This window comes from Trachypithecus francoisi, unplaced genomic scaffold, assembly GCF_009764315.1.
Source record: "Trachypithecus francoisi isolate TF-2019V2 unplaced genomic scaffold, Tfra_2.0 Lachesis_group12, whole genome shotgun sequence".
In the NCBI taxonomy this organism is placed as follows: domain Eukaryota; kingdom Metazoa; phylum Chordata; class Mammalia; order Primates; family Cercopithecidae; genus Trachypithecus; species Trachypithecus francoisi.
Window position 1 is genome coordinate 38,423,779 of NW_022681457.1, and position 18,208 is coordinate 38,441,986.

At 38.6% G+C, this 18,208-nt stretch overlaps 1 protein-coding gene across 1 annotated transcript in view; it reads left to right on the forward strand.

Annotated features, from left to right (window-relative positions):
* The window catches only part of ST6GALNAC3 (ST6 N-acetylgalactosaminide alpha-2,6-sialyltransferase 3), a 563,588-nt gene extending 546,570 nt beyond the window's left edge, over nt 1-17,018 (forward strand). The window contains exons 4-5 of the mRNA XM_033225332.1: nt 13,524-13,631; nt 14,692-17,018. Of these exons, the coding sequence (XP_033081223.1) occupies nt 13,524-13,631; nt 14,692-14,878 (295 nt within the window). The 3' untranslated portion in view covers nt 14,879-17,018. The remainder of the gene's footprint in view (nt 1-13,523; nt 13,632-14,691) is intronic.
* Nucleotides 17,019-18,208: the final 1,190 nt, after the last annotated feature.

Below are 18,208 nucleotides of genomic sequence, written 5' to 3' on the forward strand. Positions count from 1 at the left end.
TTGTGGATTGGCCAGTCTCAGGTAGTTCTTTGTAGCAATGTGAGAATGGACTAATACAGTAAGGTTTGTGGAACCTCGAGTGGTGATCTGGGTTGGATTCCTGACCTCTCCTTGGTATATCCTTAGACACATCATTGAGTCTCTGTGCTACATCATCATTGAGAAAACATCAGCAAAATGGAAAAAAATATGTTGGCAGAGTCTTACTTAGGAACAGGCTGCATTCCAAAATTATTCAACTAATTTGGACAAATCAAGTGTCTACTATGTACCAGACATAGTTGACTTAGATAGGGCACCTTTGCCAACAAATAGCCCTTTACTGGCAAGTTTCCAATTAGTTTGCAAGTCAGCTATGTATAAATTGGTATACATTTTCCTAAAGAGACAAATTTTGAAACAGTGGTTAGATTCTCAGGACAATTCTCAGAAGCTAAGTTAATTCATAATGAAGTGGAACCCAACTTCTAATGGAATTCTCAAACCTAACTACCATTTACACAGTGATTTTTAACCCTGGTTGCTACATATCACATTATAACCACCTAGGAAGGCTTAAAAAATTTAGTAAATACCAGCCGGGCATGGTGGCTCATGCCTGTAATCCCAGCACTTTGGGAGGCCAAGGTGAGCGGATCACGAGGTCAGGAGATCGAGACCATCCTAGCTAACATGGTGAAACCCTGTGTCTACTAAAAATGCAAAATTTAGCCAGGCGTGGTGGTGGACGCCTGTGGTCCCAGCTACTCGGGAGGCTGAGGCAGGAGAATGGCATGAACCTGGGAGGTGGAGCTTGCAGTGAGCACAGATCACGCCACTACACTCCAACCTGGGCAACAGAGTGAGACCCCATCTCAAAAAAAAAATTTAATAAATACCAATACCCAAACTATGCCTACAGGACAATAAAATCAGAATCCATTACCAGTAGCATTGGTGGAAAATGGAGCTTGAGAAAGAGTAGAAAGGAATGGGAAGCAATGCATCTAGGGAGATCAAGGCTGTGTCTGGGGCTTAGGGGCTAGGATTCCAGGGGGTGCAAGGTGTGGTCTGGGGTATTGTGGCGTTGGTGGCTAGAATAACAAGAGAAGATGCCGATTTTTGTCTTTTGACAGTAAACCATTTTTCAGGAGTAAGAAGATGATGCAGGGGCCTAGAATATTCCGCTCCAGAAGCGCAAGGATTGGTGCTTCAATGATAAGGAGGGAGCTGATAACCTAAGTGGTCAGCATCACTCGTCAGTTTCCTTTTGTCCAGTTCATGAGGAATGAAAGAAGCTACCTTCAATCCACTTTCTTATTTTGGGGTGAGGCTTTCACAAAATGCAATGCCTTATGTTTCCCCTCTGAATATGTAGTTCTTTTTATCATCTTGGCCTGATTATGGTCCCTTAAGACTCAGCAGAGCTAAGGGGAAGGGAAGGGAATCAAGAGAACCACCGAGAGAGCTCCAAAAGCAAGAGCTGGCAGGTAATTCTGTTCATCTACGCTGGCTCTGTAACAGCTTTCAGAGCTCAGGAGCTCTTACTTTCAGTCACTTCCTTGCAACCCTTGCAGTCAGAATTTCAGGGTTCGGAAACATAGGCCTAAAATGTTATCACCAAGTGGTGAAAGAAGATTTGCTGAGTGGATGATCCCCTTGGCTGTTTTGCCAAGTTCTTCTCATTTTTATAGCTGGGCATGGAGATTTCCTTTTTTGACATTCTGTGACTGTTACAATGTAGGAAAATCTGTGCAGATACAACATTCTCACATTTCAAGTAGCTGCTCTCAAATGAGGGACATTTTCTACTGTTTATTTTTCCCTGGAATTTTCTAGGATATATTGCTTTGGCTCTGTTTTCTAGTTTTCTCTTTATGACATTTTGGCTACTCCCAGTCAACAAAAATACTGCACTGGAAGAATTCCAGAGACATGTGAAAGTTGTCTGTCCTGCTTGAAGGAAAGAAATTACTACTGTTTTCTTCTCTCTCAGAGAGATGGCCCTTAAAAGTGTTGGAATGTATCTCTTTTCTTGACATTTCCTGATGTTCCTGATTCTGTTTTCCTGGTGAGGGCAAAATAAATTATTGTGAAAAAAGGAGGTGAGGCCCTGGTTCTACAGGTTTCTAGAGGTTCTGGTATGGGAAGGGCGTGCACAGAAGAACTTCTTCCAGGTACTGATTTACTGCAAGCAACAAACAAACAGATCTTTTTTCTCATAGATTGCCAGCCAAACTGTGTAGCAACACTATGGAAAAAAACCCCAACCACCTCCACAAAATAAATTCTTCCCTTCACTAAGCAAGGAGTTTAGCTCAGCTGGAAAATCTGGATGGACCTCAAAGGAAGAATTTTCTCCTTTCAAACCCAACCCATTTCAATAATAGAGAGAAAAACAAGTTTTTTTAGAACTGAAATTCCTTAGCAAAATGTAATTGGAATAGCATTCTACCATAATGGGCATTCAGCTTGTTTAGTAGGTGAGACTCCGTTAGCTTTGACTGTTTGAAGGAGGTTGCATAACCAAGTCACTTGACTTCAGGTATTCTGACGGAGCAGATTGCTCCCCATTTAGGAATTTGCTTGTGCTGGAGTGGGAGAATGAGAGGAGCACCTGCCTTGATATGCTGATGATACCCACTTATTTGGCAAAGGTATTATTCATAAGGTAGTCAATTAATGTCAGCCTATTGGAAAAATGACAGCCTTTAAACCTTCCTCTTTAGATTAGAGACTCTAAAACTCTAAATGCCTGCAGATCCATATGTCAGTTGTTGCTTCTGACCTTTCCTAATTGAATTAGCCTCCTTCTAGTGAGCCTGATTTTTTAAAAAAAATTTAATAGATGGGGTTGCTGGGGGTATTGCTTAGATTTTTCCTATTGAAAATAAATAGTCCCCTCCAAGTAATTTATTTGGCTTAATTATTAAGCCAAAGTCAAAAAAGTGTCAATAGCTTCAAATAGACAGGAAGTGGCTGTAAAACTAGCCTTTCTTAAGGAGAAGAAGGTCAGAGCTTCTTTATATTTTAAAAATTTCACTTTTATGTGTGGCTCATTGCTTAGGCTCTGGCTGAGGCTCATTTAACAATGATCCCAGTGGTACCGGAGCCCTAAGCAATGAGACTTGGAGACCTAGCCTCCTTCCCTGGGATGAAATCACCTCAAATCACTCTTAAATACTTGTTAAAATTTTCACTTGCTTAAGTTATTTTAAATGTAAATTTTCATTTTGAAAGCAAACAGGGACTCAGAAATGATTTTTGTCATAATAAGTTTGGGTCTGATTCTCTCCTATAATCATTTCTAAAGGAAAAGCTCAGTTTAATTCAATCTCCAGTTAAGTCAAAACCCTAAAGAAAAGTGAGTCACTTCATTTCTACTCTAAATACTAAAGTGGCAGGAAAAGTTCTTTTATCTGTTTCAATATATTCCAACCTGATCACAATCTTTTTTTTTTTTTTTTTAAGTCATAGGAAAGTATATACAGAAGGAATGGCTGATAGGTGAACTAAAAGAGAAAGCCAAAACCTTTAATTATCTTTTTCAGGTTAACAGGGAAACAGGCACCTATGCCTCAGGTAGAGAAAGGTGATTAGCATTCAGAATACTGAAGCGCACATCAATTCAGAAAGGGCATGATTTTAAGATAAGTTGAAGGGTAAGTTAGAAGCAACTTTTTAAAGCTTAAGTATAAAACTAGGATGAGATCAAAGATGGATTGTTAATAAGAGTCAAGGATTAGTTGGAAGTAAAGTCCCTAATTATACCCAGAGTATTTAATAGACTCAATTGTGTTAAAGAAGATCTTAGAGGTCAGCCAATCCAACTTCGATCTTTGGTTGCAAGGAACAGATGCCTCCTCCAGCTGACACTAGTCAAAGACGGGAATTTATTTAAAAGTTGTAGAAGCTAAGCACTGAAAGAAAGCCAGGCCTAGAGAATGAAGGAGATTCCAGAATTTGATCTTTATTTCATGACTTATCTTTTTATTTCTTTGAAAATTAATGTATATATCCTCATCAGCAGCATAAAGCTATTGTTTGTACATGACTATGGCTGAAGTTCTAAAATGTGTTTTGAATCATGAAATTACAAGCACAGATCTATAAAATGGTAATAGTGTCTTTATATTAAAAATACAACTGCATATTTACAATTTCTCTAAAATGAACTATGTTACTATGTAATTGCAATTACAGAATTGCTGCTAATGATGAAAGACCCTAAGCCTACCTAGACCAATACTCTTATTCTACCATTAGAGAAACTGTAGCCTGGGAAGAAGTGATATGTTGATAATTCTCCAGAGGATTAATAGTAGAGCAAGTAGAAGAATGGATATCCTTTGATGGCTGCTGTATCAGACGTGATGCTTTGTGCCATACTGGGAGCAGTGGCCAAGAAAGAACTTAGTTAAGAACCTGAGTTCTCTAGTGTCAGACTGTCCTTAGGCAAGTACTTTATACCTTCCTGAGCCTTCATTTGTGTAATATGGATATTAGTACTCCTCATAGGATGTGGTTGTTGTGAGGATTAAATGAGAGAACAAATGCACAGTTATTGACACAATGTCTAGTACATAGAAAAGCAATAGCAGTTATCAATTGAAAAATATTAGCTTTTTGCTGCATAACAAACAACCCTGAAACTCAATGATTAACAAAAATATTTTTATTTCCTACTTATAAATCTGCGATCAGCTATAGCTCTGCTAAGCTTAGCTAGAGTTGGCTCCAGTTTTGGGCTCATGTTGGTCCCGTAAGTTTCCTCATCCCAGATCCAGGCAGAAGAAACAACCCCTACCTTGGATGTGTTGTTCTCACGATAAAGGGGAATAAAAGAAATGGGAACCATGTGATGCTTCTTAAAACCTCTACTGGACACTATCACAGTGTTGACTCTTCTCATATTCTGCCAATCACAGCAAGTCATTTGGCCAAGCCCAAATTCAATGAGGCAGAAAAGTTAACTGCACCCACAGGCAAGCTATGTTCAAGGATAGAATGAGAAATATAATCTAGCACAGGAGGGTTGCAAGAAAATCTGTGGTCACTGAGACAAGCAGCTTGAATAATCTGAAACTATAAATTGCATAGACCATCTGTAGTAGCTCAAGTCTTCAAAATTATGGACTGTTTAGAAAAAAACAGAGATCTAGGGAAGGCAGCAAAGTTATTTTGGGTACAGACTGGATAAGAGGGTATATTATACCATTCCTTCTCCCAGAAGTTTCAATAGGTAGAGGATATACTGATTTAAAGGTCATTTATTTCAGTGTTTCCAGACCTGAAAGGTCTTTCAAAGGGTTCATATTCTTAAAGCAGCAGTGGTATGTGTTTGCATTTCCACTAATTTTTTAAAAACTCAATGCATTTAATGCTTATGTGAAAACTGTTTCCATTATAAATGGAACACATCGAGAGCCCCCAGGTGTATATGGAAGAAGCCTGCTTGGTGGTAAGTGGAAATTAGATGATTTTGCTCATGATTTGTAACTTAGTTTATAACACAGATGAGCACTACTAGGTGCATTCTTTATCATCATACATTTTTAATTGTTTTATTCTTAGTCATAGGTTGTTTATATTTCATTCTCAACTCTGAATTAATGAGGAATTTAATGAAGAAGTAAAACATAATTCTGTCAATTTTCTTCTGGATATTTTTCTCCAGATCCATAAATTTCTTTCATCTGAGAAAATAACTATATGGGACATCAAGAGATCTCTAATATTTCAAAACATAATGTAAAAAAGAAAAATAAATTGGTGCTGTTTATGCATCCTGTCTGTAACCAACAATCTACTGCAGAAATAAACACTGATGATGCTTTGAGGTCTGTACCAGGTTAGGGGATAGATGAGAATGACTCTGTGGTCCTATTATTTTTACACCTCAGTACAACATCACAGGCCGTTCCTTATGCCTGAAAAGCCCTCCTCTTTCTCCCTCCTCTGCCTAATGTTCCTACTCAGCCTTAATCCACAGCTCAGCCCTGACCTCCCATTGGAGAAGGAATTATCCTCTTCAATTCCCTCAGCTATATCTGTTGCTCTTTCCCCAGTAGTCCCATATCACTTGCAGGGGAATTACCTCCTGAATAGCCTTGGTTTTGAAAATAGTCACTGAGTCTGTCTTTCTGACTTAACCCTGATTTGAGATCTGGGCAATTTGGTTTTCCAGTGCCCAGCAACATGCCTCACACCTAGAAAGTACTCAACACATCTTTCTTGAGTAGATGAGAGTAAACAGAATTGTAGCTTGATAGATAAGTTTGAAAACTGGAGAGGACATTGGTGAGAGCATTTCAGGAAGAAGAAAAGCACACAGAAGTAAGGAGTAAGAAGACAGAGGCTGAGATGCGCAAGTTCTGTTTAAGGAGCAATAAATGAGCCCACGTGACTAGACCAAAGAGTTTAAGAAAGGAAGTCCTGGAAAAAGCAGTGGGGAGTTTAGGTGTGTTGGGGAGGGTCTCGAGGGACACACATTGTCTTGGTCTGCCCTGGCCGTCATATGTCAAAATATCACATAGCTTAAACAGCAGAAGTTTATTTTCTCACAGTTTTGGGAGCTTGAAGTCTAAGATCAGAGTAACAGCATTACAGGTTTCTGGTGAAGGCTCTCTTCCTGGCTTGTAGATGGCTGCCCTCTGGCTGTGTTTTCACATGGTGGGAAGAGGGAGTGCTCTGATGTCTCTTGCTTTTCTTATAAGGAAACTAATCTCATCCTCGTAATATCATCATATGACAACTCACCCTGCTAATCTCATGTAAAGCTAATTATCTCCCAAAGTCCCCATGACGAAATATAAAATACCACCAGACTGGGGATTAGGGCCTCAACACGTGAATTCGCGGGGAACAAAACTCATCCCATAGCACCGACCCATATTGAGTGGTTAAGGAACTGACCACTGGTAAATGAGGTGAACCCAAAAGATTGCCATCATCCTTTCCTGCCATTATTAGGGTTCCATGGTTCAGTTAAGAAAGTGAATGAAATCTAGAAAATCAGCATTTCCAATTAAAAAGGCATTAAAGCCTAAGGACAAGAAGAAAATAATCTTTTAATTTCTGAGATGAATGAATAAAGTAATTTTTGTGAGTGGTATTTTCTATTTCTACAGCAGCCATAAATCAGACCATTGGGAACTGTACCATTTTACTTTTAAATGTACATTTTTTACAGTTGTTTCTTATTATTCTCCCTTTGTACAATTTCATTGCATTCATCACCAGTCAGAGGGTCCTGTTGATTCTCCAGCAGAAAAAACTATTTGTTATATTCACAGTCCAAGTGCCTACTGATTAGCACAGGTATTTTACATTAGCTGATTGGGCTGGAAGTGCAGTCTTCCTCCAAGATTTACTGCTTTCTCCATTTTCTGTTTTTTTGTTACTTTTCAGGCCTGGATTCCTTTCACTTGGTTCATTCTCTTAAGAATTACCAGCCACAGAATGATGTTTTTATTCATTTGAAAAGTTTATGTCCATTTGCAAATGATTCAAGACAAGACTGAGAATTCCACTGCCTGATTTGCAGAAAGTTGTTGCTGCCTGAAAATGTGCTGGGCATGTCCTATTGATTGATAGATAGTACAAATATACAGTGTTAATACAATGGGCAAACTCCAGAGCATTTCCATAGCTCCCAACTATTGAATGATATACAAAAATATATGACTTGGGGACAGCTGAAATTGTTTCCACACTTTGAGCTCTGCTTCCGTTAGACTGGTTCACAATATTAGATTGAATCCCAAGGTGCTACTGATAATCATCAGCTGTTTTTCTTGCCAGGACTCTTTGTTTAAATGTATTCTTTCATTATCCGTGTGCTTTTGAAAAAAATGAGGGAAAGAATGTTTTTAATTGAATAATCTGTATTCTGTCAGGTATTTCTTCTCCCTAGGAAGGTATCTGAAAACTTACTTTGCTGTTTTTATTTATCCTGCCAGTGTAGTATATTGATGAGAGAACTGAGGTCCAATAGTGTTAAAACAAGACATGAAATATTGATTAATTCTTCTTTTAAATTCTCTTTTTACCCCTGAGTATAGCAGGTTTCAGAAACTGCTGCCAATACTGTGCTCTCCAATAAACCTACATTATTGGGAGGGGGGGTCTTGATACCCTTCAGGCTTTGATAAATGATTATTATGCTTTTGAAATGTTAGCTTTGAGTGCCCGAGGCTTGACTTTCATCAGTTCATGAAAGAAACAGTACAATTGAAGCTGCAAAGTTTGAGCCAAAGGCCCCCAAAGGAACCATTTCATGAAAGGAGTTAACCACAGATACAGAGGCTTCTGGACTCCTTGTCCTTGTCCCACCTGACACTTTTTCTCCATTCCTAATCATACATTACCCATTGCAAGCTAAGACTTGCCCTTTGGGTCTAGGCCAACTGACTTTGCTGATTTCTGAGGTTAAAAAGTAAGAAGATGGGTTTAGATGGACTTGTAAAGAAGGGAGAAGGAAGTACAATGCTTGGTTGGATGAAGAAAATCAGGGGACAGTGAATGAGCAGAGTAGGATCTGGAGATTATAGGAATCTGGCTGTTTAGGGTCAAGGACACCCTCAGAGCAATCACCCTAAGGCGAGAATAGGCTGTGGGGAGTCAAATCTACTGCCCCCTTAGGACCCAGATGAGTTTGGAACAGAGGGGAATCTGATAAAATGTATAAGAGAACTGCACAGGACAGCCACCCCACAACAAAGAATTATCTTGTCCAAAATGTTAATAGTGCTGAGATTGAGAAACTCTAATCTAGAGAAAATGCTACAATTTTTGTCATCAAAGTATGAGTTTCTTGTGTTGAGAAGCCAACTCATTGAGCTGTTGGTATTCAATAATTAGCAGAGCACCCTGTGAATAGATAATAAATCCAACATAATCCAGTTCTCTTTTGAAAAGCAGCCATTTCCATTTCCACAGTTCCTCCCCTGAAATTATCTGAAAGGGAAATGTCACTCAGTTAGAAGGCTCCAGCTTGCCGGATAACAGGAGGAAAGTGCTTCACAATATCTTTCCAGAAATGAGAAGAGGACAGAGTGTACTCAGAAACAGAGGTGCAGGCAAATGAAGGTTACTGACAGCCAAAAACACTGAGACTGGTAAACATCATGATAGCTGGACAGACAAGGAATCCCTGTATCCATGTGATGGCCTTTTGACATGAAGGAATAGGAGTAAACATCAAGGGTAAAGTAGCTTATATTTTATTGAAATAAACTAGATGAAAGATCATATCTTAAACGATATGTCTTCAAGCATGTGCTACATCAAGGTCTTGACAGCATCATTTTCCCAAGAGATGTGCCAGTAAATTTAAGTAGTTTCCAAGTTATAAGTATCTTGATTACCAAGGAGCAGCGGGATGCAGAGCCTGACCAGTAAAATCAAAGGATTGATGGTTTCCTCTTCACACTCCTGCCTTTATTTTCCCCTGCATGGCTCATTATTCTGCTGCATTAATTTAAGCTTTCCTATTGCATTGAATTAAGGGCTTAAATTCTCTTATCATCCCTGTGGGAATCTTGATTGTTTATTTGTGGATGAGAATAATTGTTTTTATTGATCCCCAAATGTGGAAGTTAAAAAAAAATGCTATGGTTGATGGCCAGCTCATACATAGTTAGTGCTGCATGCTTGAGTGACAAATTACGAGACAGAACTTGGCCCCAGAGGATACCCTTTAAGAATTTTTAAGGCATTTGATAGTTATCACTTTAAGGTATTTGATAGTTATCACTAAGTCTTTCCAAGCTGAAAATCATAAACAATTTCACATACATCAGGCGAAGTCTTTTTCTTGTAGTTTTCATTGAAACTTAAAGGTCTAGTTGGGTGTAATTTATAACTTCTCATTTCTAGTGTGTTCACACAGCAACCCAGTAGAGTTTGGAAATGGTGCAGCTACAAGACGTTCCAGAGCCATTGTCATCAGGCCAGTGAGTTCCTCTAGGGACCCAGATTACTAGGAATTTATTTGAAAGAATTCCTGGATTCATCCAGAAGTTGTCATTATTCCACTGCAAGCATCACTGTATGGACATTGACTTCAAATAGTTAGAGAAAAAAAACACTTTGCTAGCCCTAGCTTGTACTGTGGGTAGGAAACCCCACGCCATTTAATATCCCAAATATATCAGAGGCATCAGGGAACGGAACTGCAACTGTCTAATTAAGTGCTATTTGTAGGACAGGGCACTTGGGCAGTATGAGCCTCCCCCATCTGAATCAAATGCAACACATCTTGTTTAAGAGCTATTGAGCTAATTAGCATGGCCTGTCTACACAGAAATAAAACAAACCAGGTTAGGTCCTAAAGGAATCAAGGATCAGAAATGTGGTAAAGTTTCCTTATTAGGTGGTAAGAAGGAAAGATCTTTGACCAGATGCCAAAACCTGAAATTCTTGATCCTCTTTTCCTGTGGTAAAGAGAACATAGATATATAGAGAAGCCACTATGACCATTGCATCTTCTTTGTTCTTTGAGGGCTCTGTTCTGAAAGCTTACTGTTGAACCTTCAGAAATGACTGTGTGGGCTGGACTGGAATGAGTCAGGAGAGCTTGTTTTGTGGAATAAGTGTCCATATGTCACAAAGAGGATCTTCCTCTTTTTCCTGGAGATATATTATCTTTGTCTTTGATAATTAACACATCTGTGAAGGGACCACATCAGAGGGAGGATGATTTTTCCTAATTATGATTTTTTTTTTCCCGCTGAAATTCACCTTTACCCTTAGCACTATGGTTCAGTTATGGCCTTGGCCTTGGTCAGCCATTGCAACACCTTCCATGAGTGGCAGTGTAAAGGAGTTCTCCCCACAAAAGTTTTGTGACCATTGTCGCTACCATTGCAAGGTAAAAACTTTATACTCAGCTTATCTTTTTATATATACCGCATACATTTAGTATCATGTCTGTCACACAAGGGAGCACGAAATGTGATCTGACCAATTCACGTGTTTGCTCATTACAATATCTGATATGCATGGAGCATGGTACTGCACAATGGTTAAAACTTAATTACAGACTGTTGAGGGTGATGATCACAGAATCATTTGATTTTTAAATTAGAAGAAACCTTGGTTATGACTTAGTTCAACTATCTCATATTAGACACAAGGAAAATAAGACCAAAGAGGCTAAATAAGTGTCCAAAGCCTCATGTTCGAGTAGTGGCAGAGCTGTAATATCAAACCAGATATCCTCACTCCAATTCTGACTGCACTCTGTGTTGACTCTGAAACACATGGCTGTGCTTTGTTGCACTGTATTGTGATCAATTGGTTTAACATGTGTGCCTCCCTCACTAGACCATGTACTCTTAAGAAAATGTTCATCACCAGGCTCCTAGCACAGTCAGTGGCATATAATAGGATCCCAACAAATGTTGGTTGAAAAAGTGAATAAATGAGTAAATACATGAGACCTGTTTTTTTCCTCATCATGTAGAAACAAACAAATGCCGTAACTTTTAGTGATCTCTACGAGTGCTTGGTCAGCGTAATAATGAAGAATAGACAAGATAGGGAGTGAAAGGTAGAAAAAATAGTATGAGAAAGAAGAGAAAAAAAAAGAATACACAATTCCATAGGAATAATAACCAGACAAATTCAGTACATAGACAAAATGTTTAGATTCAATTTGGGAGCATTTTGTCAAGACTCATGCCTCCTCTGATCTCTTCTCATTTTCAAATAAGGGCTTTTTAAGCAGATGGTGCTTTAAACAATTCCCATTATTGCTGCTCCTCCTCAGACCCCAGAATGCAGGATTGACTTCAGGTTAAGTTGTCTAAAAGGCAAAGTTGTTCGTTAGTATATCTATCTCACTTCCCTGAGATATGTCTTCCCACTCATTTTGCATCTATTGCTGCCCCATGTTGCTGCTACTATCACAGAGGAAAGTGCACGTAACTCGCTGTGATCTGGTTTCTGGGATATTTTCCATACGCCAGAAGACACGAAGGAATGGCTACTTAAGCAGTGACATTTGAGACTCAGTGACAAGTATGCAGAGAGGAGGTATATGGGCTGAGTTTGTGTCTCCTTGTGAATCACCCAACGTCAATGCAAGTAAAGGCTAAAAAATCCAATCATCTACCCCCACTGTGAGTTTCTGTTTTTCCTGAAATGCTGGCACTGTTGTAAGTAATTTGACACTAAGTAGTTCCTGTTAAAAAGAAGCAGCAGCAGCAGCAGCAAAGGATTCAAGGCTCCTAATTATAGCACACTGATGGCTTGGTGCTGGGGTGTGCATCAACAATATTGAGCAAGTACTGGCTGGAGGGCTGAATCCAGACAGCGGTTATCAGTATCTAAGTGTCAGTTTGAACTGGCTGTGCTCCTGTAGGCCAAGAAGTCTACATGGAAGGTAGACCATTTAATCTTTCTCAGAGGTGTTGCTACACAGCCGTCAAACAAATTGGGGTAGTCCAAATGCCCCTGTGGAGAGAGTTTTAAGGAGATGGGCATTCATCTGTTTTGAATGTGTTGAGTCACATTGGCTAAAGACAAATATGGAGATCCAGATTTTCACTGAACATTCCTTTGAACCATTTGGAACTTGGCAGATGCCCAATCAGCACTGCATCTAAGTACATCCCCACCCTCCCACTCAGTTCCTGTATTTCCCAGATCTTCTTTGAACATACCAACCATACTTCCATATTTGTGATTTTGTCCTTGCCCTTCCCTCTTCCTGAAATGCCTTTTCCTCATGTGGTCCACATGCCTTCTTCCTCCTTGACCCTCCCCTCTGTCTTTTTCAGATCTTTGTTCCCATGATCAAAGAAGCCTTTCCTGGCCAACTTTTATAACATAGCTACCTCCAAATCCAATCCACTGGCCTTCACAAAGACAGAAGCTTTGGTTGTTTTGATCGTTATTGTATCCCCAGCCTCCAGAACAATGATTACCATGTAGCTTGTTCAATGGAAATACAATGAAGTTGGTAATGTAGGTCTTAAAAAGGAAAAGTCTTGTCTTATAACGCCTGGAAAGCAGTTAAGGAAATCTTTTCAGATGCTTTCATTTCAAGTTAATCACATACACTGCATGTAAGTTACACTTAGAAACCCAAGCAGCCTTTAAGAAAGTAGTAATATGTCCAGGTAAGCAAGATAGCACTATTATCATTCAGTACCCATCCAGGCTCCAAGCAACTTTAAGAGAACCTTTCCTCTGATAGACAGCACTAATTTGTGTCTTATGGAAAATTAAATAAATTATTTTTCACCTGAAGGGAGCAAGATTATTTGACTTCACATATTTGCCATATGGCTTCTCTTCCACACAACATAGCTTTGAGGCTTAAGGTAGTAAGAGCAAGAGCATTCCTATAAATTATTCAGAGATAATTCAAAATAAGTGTGCATCTTTGACATATTGACAAGTTTCTCAATGCTTTTTCCTGATAACAAGTGCTATGTTTTTGATGAAATGTTGCTTGTTTCTCACACACCTTATTGTTCCGTGTGTGTGTTCTGTGTTTTGTCCTGTTTGTTATTGTTTGTTTTCATTTCCCTCAGAGTCCAATCTGGCTCCTATCTCAGCACAGGGTGGTTTACCTTCATTCTGGCCATGGACGCCTGTTATGGCATTCACGTCTACGGGATGATAAATGACACCTACTGCAAGTAAGATCACAGGAAATTATTTTTATGCAGCTCCAATTCTGAGATCTTGTCAAAATATCACAATTCATTTTAGTACCATAAATCTAAGAAACAGATAAAGCAACAATTATTTCCCAGTGTTCTTTGCTGACATGACGTTTTATTGTCAGCGCATCAGGTTGTGACTTCTAGGGGTGATAAAAAGAAAAATATTTACCAGTCTAATGTCAAGTGTCAGGAGGAACACTTTTCCCTTAATCAGTGGCATAGCAGGAACTTGTGGCTTGAAAATATAGAAGTTTAGTGGTTGTTTAATTTGCAAAAGCAAGTTTGTCATTTCTGCTGCTCTGATGGCTTGATGGATAGCTATGTACTCAATGGTTAGTTAGATTTGATCATGAACAAAAAAATGTCCTGAAGCCTCAGAAAAACTGACAGCTTAACAAGAATTCCTGGAAATTATACTTCACTAATAAGTGAGTAATCTGCCAGATCCTTATTTAAAATGAATGTGTTTACCCACAGTATATCCTCGCTGGTGGGATAGTTTCTAATTAGATAATAAAACAAACCCTCCATGCTTCATCAGGATAATGAAATCTATTTCCCTACCAACAATTGGCACAATATAATTCACAGACTGTTTTAATCATAATGTCAAAATGGTAACTCTCAGCCACAATCATCATGGACAAATATTTCTTCCCTAACTATAAGCATAATGGAGCTCAGATGAACCCAATATCTTACTGTGAAAAATCACAGTTTCTTCAAGTTCTGCAAGAGGCTATCTAAAGTTTCTTCCATTACACACCATTTCTTTTTTCAAAGGATAGCCATATGTTTGAATGTAATTGGCATGATATATAAATTTTGTTTGATCTATTAAACCACTAAGAACCTGGTACATCTTCCTAAAAGCTTTCATACATATAATAGCTTTTAACTGAGTTCATGGACAAGAATCATGTATGGGTTTGTGAGTAAATGCATTTACTGGGCACATAATGGATTCTTGTAAATGAATGCTTCATTCTTCATCTCAATCTTTCTCTCCTTTTCTTTTTTTTTTCTTTTCTAGGACAGAAGGGTATAGAAAAGTCCCCTACCATTACTATGAACAAGGAAGAGATGAGTGTGATGAATATTTTCTTCATGAACATGCCCCATATGGGGGTCATAGGTTTATCACTGAAAAGAAAGTGTTTGCTAAATGGGCCAAGAAGCACAGGATAATATTTACACATCCAAACTGGACATTGTCTTGATAATGGTTTTTCTGATCTTGCCACATCACTTAACGTGATCCCCATACTGCAACTGTGATGCTGATGATGCTAATGGAGATGATGGTAACGATAAAGACAACAACAATGATTATCAAGTTCCTGTGCACTCTCAGATGTGGATGGTGACTCTGCTAGTAATTTAAACTCAGCATTTCATGGAGGATGGTTGTGCTCATGATGTTCTTTCTGGAGGTTCAACACCACATACCGCACTTTATCATTTAACTGGAATTGAGATGAAGGCCAGTGACATGACAACTGTGACCTAAGAAATGGGAAGATTATCCTTCGAGATAGCTGCCTAGAATTGTTCAACAGTGAGTAACTTCCAAAAGCCAAAAGAGTTTGGCCTCATGAGGCGAGGTGATTGACTCAATGGCTTCTTGAATCTCAGCAGCTCCACCATCTTGAAGAATGATTGATTTTCAAACACTGACCCAAAAACTGCTATCAGGGCGCAAGTATCTTACTAGTTAGCCTAAGGACGGGAAAATATCACTTCCTAATATACCATCTTTCTACAGTATTTCCTACAGCTAAAGCCTCAGGCCATTGCCTAATTAACAATGAAGATTTCATGGACGTCCTACACTTCAGGATTACTTGACTATCACAAACACATAAATCAAAATGGGCTAAGTAGCAAATCTTGATGAATTTCCACTCTTACCATCCATTCTTACTACCAACAATATAACTGAACATGTGATTAGAATGATCTATATTAATTTTTAGTTATTTTTGGTTGAGTCCTAAATATTTCGGAAGACTACTTAATATGTAAGATACCAACTTCAACACTGTAGTAACATATACTGTGAAAACATTCCTAAAACATAACCAAAGGGTTTACTAACTCTGCTTCAACATCCAACAACACAAAACCGTATGATTTTTAAAATCATGAAACACAGAAAGCAAAGCATATTTTTACATCAATTTGTATCCTATCATACTTCATAATATATATTTGTATATTCAAATTTCTATTTTATAGGCCCAGGATGTGTTTCTCTAAACATTACATTCTCATTGCCAAGTGCCAACTGTTAGACATGGAGAGGAAATGATTCCTTCTATTAAACCTGACCAGAGCTTTTGCCTTGTAGGAATTTATTTTTCCCATAGTGTGTCAGCTGTTATGCCACAATAACAACAATAATAATGACCTTAATGTCCAAGGTACTTTGTCATTTACAGTCCTTTAACATCTGTTATACCATGTGATGCCCCTGAACACCCCATTGGACTATTGTCTGTGTATTCTGCTATCTCTTTAGCAGATGATCTGTCATTTGGTCATTGTTCTGTTATATTCCAGATTGCTCTACTTGCTAATATTTGTATAGAATAGAATTTATGTAAACTAGTAACCAGTTGATCTCTGTGCCAAATACATTGTATCAGGATTACACAAAAAGTATCACAAAGGATGGTCTTGGCCATACGCTAGGATCCCTGTGAAAATAAGTAGTTTTGAGTAGTTTTTCTATATACATATATATACGTGTGATTCTATTTAGGGGGGGAAAGATGAAAAAGCAGGGACAACGGGAGGAAATGAAGGCAGAGAAATATAGTTTCCTGTCCTAGGGTTGAGACAATTCTATTTTTCATATACTCATTGCTCATTAAATATTAAAGGATTGATTTGCTGAGAGAGTAGCTGAGAGTTCAAAAACATCCTTGCAGAATGATTCAAAAGACAAAAGCCAGGCTCAACTTACAGAATGTTTTGGAGACTGGAAGTAATGATACATTTCACTTCAGAAGCACTTGTAGGTACTTACTAGTGCTAAGTATTATGGTGAGCTATCATTAAAATGTGCCGTCTTGGATAAAGGCCTTTTGCCTGCTGTCTTCTGCCATTTTGATACCTCAATATTCACACCCATAAAAATTACTAAGCCCCAGTTCTATCCTCGGAAGGAGTTGTTATTCTGTTGTTCCCTTATGCAATTTTTAATTCTATGAATGTTAAGTTTTTTTGAACTAATGATAGATAGAAATGCCTACTGAAAGAAAAATAAACAGAGACAAATGTTAAAATTGCCATACAGACTGTTTTTCCCCCTGTTGTTTCACCTTAAAATAAAAAGAAATCCTTGATTAATCAGAATGCCTTGGGACATGAACTTAATTTATTTAGTTTTCTAATAAATGAAGGGCCAACTCTTATTTGTTTTAACCCCTGCTGATAAGAAACATTTGAAAACTTGCTTGCTCTCCTGCCTCGTTGTAGCTTTCTCTGATGAAGACTTTTGCAGTATATTGTATCCTTCACTCTATGGCGGAAGTTGTGTGTGGAATATGTAGACTCCAGTGTTTTCTTAGAAGGGGTGGAAAGGGGCTTTTTTTTCTCTCCTCTCCTCTTTCTTTCCTTTCTTTTTGCATCTAAACTGCTACTCTACATTTTTTATTGTTGTTTTCTTTGTCTTTTTCTTTCTACAAGCAGGAAACAAACAAACAAAAAAGCACAAGTTTTTCTCAATTTGGAAACTCAGTTGAATGATTTCCAGTATAATCAGCATTTTGATAGAATCTCACAACTTATTTTTCTCTGCTTTTATTTCCTGTTTTTCTTTGTTCCATCTTTCTAATTCTAGTGAAAATGCAAAGTCTAATTTCTCCCATGTTGAGAATAAATTTTTCATCTATGATTTACTGATAGAGAAGAGCTTGGTAAGGGAGCAATTCAAGGAGACTATTTTGCCATGCAAATTTCTGATCAATTCCCACAGATTCTGGTGAAATGAAAGATGTTCTATCCAACATTTAAACATTGAAAAATTTAACTGAACTTACTTATCACTGATAGGTATTTATCCCAGAAACTAATATGTGAAAAATAAAAACATTTCAATACTATCCGTGGCTCTAGGAAAATGAACTATAAAAATGGGTCACAATTTTTCTGAAATTGGCATGAAAACATTCAAGATAAAAATAATAGACTAGGGGGGCGGAGCAAGATGGCCGAATAGGAACAGCTCCAGTCTCCAACTCCCAGCGCGAGCGACACAGAAGACCGGTGATTTCTGCATTTTCAACTGAGGTACTGGGGTCATCTCTCTAGGGAGTGCCGGACAATCGTTGCTGGTCAGCTACTGCAGCCTGACCAGCTGAGCTGAAGCAGGGCGAGGCATCGCCTCACCTGGAAGCGCAAGGGGGAAGGAATCCGTTTTCCTAGCCAGGGGAACTGAGACACACAAAACCTGGAAAATCGGGTAACTCCCACCCCAATACTGCGCTTTAAGGAAACAGGCACACCAGGAGAATATATCCCTACCTGGCCGGGAGGGTCCCACG